Genomic DNA, 6,871 nt, shown 5'->3' with positions numbered 1-6,871 from the left:
GGGACAAGAGCAGTGGTACCAGGGCTGCACTATGCACAGGGACAAGAGCAGTGGTACCAGGGCTGCACTATGCACGGGGACAAGAGCAGTGGTACCAGGGCTGCACTATGCACGGGGACAAGAGCAGCAGCTGAAGACTGAGCAGGCCAGCAACAGCAAAGGTACAGGAACAGCCCAGACTTACTGTGGGATCCTGGGTCTCCCTGAGTTTGTGAGTGACTGACAGCAATTTCTCCAGCGCTTCCCGAGGTACATTTGGAACCTATTTTATGAGGGAAGTAAGGAAAAGCAGGAAGAAATGAGGACATTCAGCAAATAATGCCAGGAGAGTGCATTTAGATATTCTCTGAGTACTGGGTCCACGTTGAAGTTATGAAGTTACCACTTCATTGTCTCAGCAAACACCTGAGGCCTGGCATTCTTTGAAACAGCCAGGCAAATAAGACCGAGCCACCCTCTCTGTATGCAGCCAATCACAGACATCTAGCATGCCATGAACACCAGCTCCTGATTTGTAAGCTTCCATGTGATTATTCAGAGCCACGTTAGGCATTGTCTTACTGAGATCAAACTTGCACAGTAGAATAGTAATTCATACAAGTCATTTAATTTGGGTGTAATTTAAGGCACATATTATATGCCGACATCCAGTTACTAGGTGGCCCAAAAGGATTCTTGGGTACAAAATGAACGTTCAAGATCTATCTCTGAGACTTCTGAAGCACACAGTTGCTGGGTATGGTGCCTAGAGCAGGCCTCACTCTTACCGTCTCCTTTATCACTTGGATTTCTTCACTTTTCACAAGAGGCTTCATGTGATGGAAAAAGAACATAGTTAAAAATTCTGGTCCCAGCCACTGCTGTGTTGTGCTTCCAACAACTGGGGGCTCTGCCAACGCAATGATTCTGAAGGAAGGGTGGATAGGAAAAATGGACCTAAAGGAAAGAAGAAGAAAAACCAAAACATAACTGTCCACAATAGAAACTGGGACATGAGGCATGGAACTCAGCAATAAAACTCTCATTCTATTAATAATGCCAATGTTGTTGTCCATCCAAAGAATGGACTTTGGAAAAAAAACCCTAAGATTCCAAGAGTAAGAGACTGGAATAAATACTGCTAAGTGTACAGTATGCGCTCATGAAACTCCAGCCCTCCCACAGTGACTACTCCAAAGTCCCTTGAAATGCAGCCACGCCAAGCTTACATTCATTACATAGATCCTCCTTGTTTACATGGTCACTTAAAGCCTTTTCAAAATCCACTTCTTAAGGAGCCTACTCTGTATGAATCAGAAAAACTAGCAGTCATTATTTGGGGTCGGGAAATATTTTAAAATATAGTCATTTAACTCAGGCATATGGGGTCACGTTAGATTTATAATTAGGTCAGCAAGAGAGTATTTAGTAATTAAAGAGGTAAAGAAAGCTGAAGGCATTTGTCATTGATACAAACATTTAAAATTTTAAAACTGATTTAACAAATCTGTGGTAGGAAGTCTGTGGAAGCATGCCAACATCCACGGACACCGAGGAGGGAGGATGTTACTTCTCCTGGGCAGGCAAGTACCGAGTGTCTGGAGGAGCCAGGAAATAAGGTCCCCGTACTATGGTGCAGCCAGGTGGGTGGTACTGTTGGGGTTCTGTTTGTAATCAATCCTACTAAGACTAACCAGGCACAAAACATTTTTTAGAGGGTAATATAGTTCTTGCTGAGAGAAAATTGCTAAAAGTCCAGGTGCTTGCTAAGGGTTTGCAGAAAACAAAACTACAGCTATGAACCTGGCAGTGTACCACTGGTGACTGTGGAACCCAAGACTTACAGGACAGGAGGCTGGAGTATCGGCAGGGGGATGTGTGTGAAATCAGAAGAACTCTGAAAGGGGAGAAAGTGGCAACTAGACAGTGCGCAGCTCTAAGTCCTGACTGCATTGATTTTTGAGGCCATGTCATTATTTGTACGCTGGGAGAAAAGCAACTTTGGAAATTACCATCCTAAAGATGTAAGACTGAGTGAATTCCTAGAAGTTCATAGATACTTCACGTCATTAAACTTTTAAAAAAGAAGACATATGTGCGAGCGTGTGTGTGTGTGTGTGTGTGTGTGTGTGTGTGTGTGTGTGTCTGTATGTTCTAGAAGAGTCTGGAATGATGTATCAAAAGAAGTTGCTCTGGGAAAGCAGAGATGGAATACAACACAGCCTGGGCCCTCACGTCCCCAAGAGTCTCTCAGAGTGGGTGGGTCTTCAGACCACAGCAGACACTGCTCGTGGGATCCTTAGAAAAGGCAGGCTACCACAGTTCTCCTCAGGTAATGACTTCCTGGGGTTCAACTACAGATGCCAGATTCACTCCTGATCCTTCTGACTCCTGGCTGGGGCTGGGCAGAAGGTAGGGCATAGAGCACAGTTTGGCTGCAGACAATTAAAGCTGCAGATACAGTTTCTCACTAAAGATGAGGAGGGACAGCAAATTAGGAATAAAAGTTAAAAATCCACCAGACAAACCAAAGGGGATGCCTAGTGAGTATTCTCAAACCAAGGGGCAGGACGCAGAGCACAGCTAAGCTGCACAGTTAGCAGAAGAGCAACTGAGCCCAGGGGAGCTGGGGGTTGAGTGTAGATGTGGGGGATAGATGTTGCCTGGAACATCCACTGTCCACAGCTAGCTTTTTAACTATTGATTCTCACAAGCACTGGAGGGAGGAGCTGGCAACCTAATGGAGACCAATCCAAGGTACACGCTGATGATAAAAACAGCCCACCAAGCCACTGAATAACAGGATGAGAAGGACCTTTGAGTCTCCTAGGGTCTCTGTCAAGGCTTCCTAGTACACAAATAGTTATGCAGAGAGTCATTTCCTGATCCCAAGTTTCCTAAGTCGGCAAATTAGAGAGTAGAGATCTGTCAGTGTGAATCAGCAGCCCTTGGGGTACTCCCAAGGCTGAAGGGCTGAAGCAGTGCTTCTTCACTATAAGTACATAAACAGAGACTATAAATATATAAAATGGAGGTTAGGTCTAACTTTGCTAAAATTTAACAATGATAACAAAAACAAGGACAATTCAAGCTGTGGCTTTTCCTTCAGATAAACATGAATCATCTAAGGATTAAAGATGTTAGTAGCTAAAAATGTATTTTTTAACTATTTGAAGACTATTGGGGTTCAATATGTTTGTGGGTACAGGTTAAGTTTGAGAATGTAAAATCTTTTCTAACATTCGTCCTTATAAAATGGTGGCACATGTGTTGATCCCAGCAATCTGGACACAGAGGCAGGCAGATAAATCTCTGCTGTTCAAGGCTGGTCTGTTATACAAAGTCAGTTCCAGGATAGCCAGGGCTACAGAGACAAGCCCTGTCTCAAAAACCAAAAATAATCATAGTCAAAATAAAATGCAACGGAATGGAATGAACATAAACCATTACAACATGAATAATTTCAAAGGAGCTGAGTAGAAAAGCTAGCAAAACGGAGTGCACACTGTGCTGTGTGATTCTGACTATACACAAACAAAACAAGCCATACCTAAGGACCGGAAGAGGACGGTGAGGATAGGAGGGCACCTTCACAAGGGTACAAAGGTGTTTCAAGAAATGGTAATCTGCTCATTGTCTTGGTTGTGGTAATGAATTCAGAAGCATAGACAAAAATGATCAAATGGGATTTGATAACAGTGCAGTGCCGCAGATGAATTACACCTAGACAGAGCTCTTCCTAACGAAGGCGGACGTCAATGAGCCCCAGTCCTGTGAAGGGAATTATACTACCTCTTGGTGGAAAACGTATTTAAGTAACTTGAAGGACTGATACTGAAGGTTTCTATAACGATGTAGATTGTGGGCTACAACAGGAGTTTAAAACTGGCTTCCTATGGCATAATACCAATGCTCCCATCAAAACCAACAAGTTACCCAGATGTGAGCACAGGCCACAGTTCTGTTCTCTCCACGCAAGGACTGCACCGCATGGAGACATTCCTAATGCACTCCATACAGGAGCTGAGCACTGACTGAAACAAGGAAATCAATAACAGGTAAGCAAGTCAGGGCTGCTGCATCTAATCACCATGATCAAAAGACCAAGGACAGTTAGTGGTAAGGGGTAAGAACTAAAAATATTCTCCTGCTGAAAAGCTAGTCTCAACCTGCTCTTGAATGAATCTATGCAAGAAGCTGTATTCCCTGGATCAACAGACGAACAGAATGCACAATAAAAAGTAATTACACCTCACTGCTCCTTGACCGTAAAAATGGTTAGGATTAGTTTAAAAAATCAGAATTTTCTTAAGGCTTGTGTTTAGGAAGCAAACACATAAAATCTGGGACCTCCCTCAAATTTGTTGATTTCTTTTTTGAACAAATTGTTTAAAAATATGCTGCAGCTTCTAGGAGGGTCAGAGAGAATGTTCATACTGTGCCCACTTCTAACACAGTAAGGATAAAGGGCCGCCTGCAGAACACACTCTAATAAGAACTGTAAATATTGTTCTGATTCATCAGTAATTAATAAAGACTGAGAGATTGTGAACTATTTTCAACATTCAATAACAGCCAATAAAAACAAAATATTAACTAAAAATAAAAACTAGTAGGGCATGGCTAAGTACACCCAGGCACAGGCTGCAAATGTGAATTGCTTCTCTGTGTCAGATTCCAGCAAGAACAGACACTAGAGTTCCCACTTCTGCTTTCCAAAAAGTTTTTTGGAAAGGGACTTCATTAAAGAAGCACTTCATTAAAGGAAGTAGTTCTATTTTGGTCCATTCTTCCTGCAGAGATGTAGGTGTGGTTGATATATGGGGCCATCACACGATTTTTAATCGCTGTGATCATGCACTCTCAGTATGACAATACAAGAAAAGTCTAACATTTCTAAAGGTGGTTAAGCATATAACTGCCTAAGAAAAATGTAAAACCCCGAATCTGAACATGACAAGGTTATGACCCTTGGAAGAACTAGTAAACAATGAAGGAATCAAATATTATTTGAAACTGAGTTCATGCCATAAAGTTGCAAGGGCTGGGAGCCCACAGCCATCACTGTTAATTCCTATGCTGCTATCAAGGAATCATTTTATGAAAGTCCATCAAGGTAGTCATAGTGAACAGACTTATAGCCTAAACAGCCAGCAAGCATTTTTCGTTGGCTGTCTAAAGTCTATCTCAGCTTAAGATAATTCAGTCACTCAAAAACATTTACTAGAGCTGAAGACAGATCAGCATTTACACACACTTACTGTTCATGTGAAGGACTGTGTTAATTTCCAGCACCTACACAGTGTTTCACAACCATCTAACCCCAGTTCCAGGGTGGTGGCCTCTTCTGATCTCTGTGGACACCAGGCACTCATGTGCTACCCATTTATACAGGTAGGCAACACACGAACACACATAAAAGTAAATAAACCAATCAAAAATAAAGCATTCAGTAAGTAGTCTACTATGAGCCTTCAATTGTGATGTTAGAAACAAAGGAATGCAAGACAGAAGATAGATTCCTGACAAGAGTCAAGACCCAGAATCTATGTATTTCCTAAGGGCCAACTCCACCCTTGCCCTTCATATGTGAGACCCTACTATCCTTGAGGAAAACAACTTGAAATCTTCTGCTATTGACAGCTGAAGAAGTCTTTCCAAACACAAGTACGAAAACTGCTCCTACATGTAAGCAGAGATGGGAATCTGCATTTTCAGAACTGGGTTGAACGGCAAAGATGTTCTTAGGTCTTCTTTACTGTTAAACCATCCACCTTCAACAAAGCCAGGAGCGTACAGTCACTCCTTAGGACGCTCTGCTCCCGCACTGGTTCTCAGAACCCTGTTCCTAAGAGGAAATAGATTCATCTATTTGTGCAAGACTATAGGCACTATTCCATTTGCAGCTACAATGAGGCAGGACCTCTGACCATCCCTCCAAAATCTGTCCTTTTAAACAACGAAAACTCCCTTGCCAAATCTGTGATTTTTTTTAATCTCCCAGAAGGAAATAAGGCATAAGTAAAAACAGAAAGTGAGTTTGCATAAATGCTACAAAAGCTTTGTGACCTGCAGTCATCTATAAGTTAATGGTCTGGTAATTTGGATCATGAACTTAAACTTTACATGCTATTGCCCAGAGTGGCACAGTATATGTGGACAACATAAAGAATCAACTCATGCTAGGTAATGAGTCATAATAAAGCTAGAAAAGACAAAGAGGCTAGACATATAGCTTCATTTAGCTCTTGCTAGCCTGAATAGATCTTAGAACCTTAGAATTACAACTATAATCATCAAACATTTGTTGTTACTAAGTCATACACAAGAATTAAATCCAAATTCCTTTGGATCTCACAAGAAATATTTTAATGAATTCATTTTATTTTATTGTCCTCCCTGCCCAGAAGAGGACATTAGATCCCCTAAAACTGGAGTTATAGATGGTTGTGAGCCAAGCAAACTCAGGCCCTAGGCAAGAGCATTGTATGTGTTAATTGCAGAGCCATCTTTCCAGTCCCTTAACAGGTTGAAGGATTTTAGACAAGAAAAGATCATTGTTAGAATATCCTGCTTCTGAAAATTTAATGAAGACACAACAAAAGAATGACAGAATATAAAAAAGAGAAAAAAAATACAAGTTCTGGCCAGGAAATTCAACCTACATCTACACAGGGAAAAGTAGAGAGAAAGGGAACGTGGGGAACCAGGGAACTCCAGGTCTAGGGTGTGGAGAGCCCTGCTGCGAGCAATCGCTGTGGAGAGCTGTACGTGTGCCGTGAGCAATTGCCATTATAAGATGGCGCTGGCCTCCGCTGTGCCTAACTAGTAAACAAGCCTTGTGCGCAAGTGCGAGAGTGAACTCACTCCTAGTCACTGCCCATTCTCGGGG

The 6,871-nt window shown here is 42.1% G+C and overlaps 1 protein-coding gene across 1 annotated transcript in view; it reads right to left on the bottom strand.

Annotated features, from left to right (window-relative positions):
- Window positions 1-6,871, bottom strand: part of Vwa8 (von Willebrand factor A domain containing 8) — a 321,037-nt gene that overhangs the window by 184,055 nt on the left and 130,111 nt on the right. Inside the window, exons 15-16 of the mRNA XM_021181216.2 lie at window positions 768-936; window positions 185-262 (exon numbers count right to left, since the gene is read on the bottom strand). Coding sequence (XP_021036875.1) covers window positions 185-262; window positions 768-936 — 247 coding nt within the window. The remainder of the gene's footprint in view (window positions 1-184; window positions 263-767; window positions 937-6,871) is intronic.

This window comes from Mus caroli, chromosome 14 (assembly GCF_900094665.2).
Source record: "Mus caroli chromosome 14, CAROLI_EIJ_v1.1, whole genome shotgun sequence".
NCBI classification, from domain to species: Eukaryota; Metazoa; Chordata; class Mammalia; order Rodentia; family Muridae; genus Mus; species Mus caroli.
The sequence above is the reverse complement of the archived record's forward strand: the minus strand, read 5'-3'. Positions and strand labels throughout refer to the sequence as shown.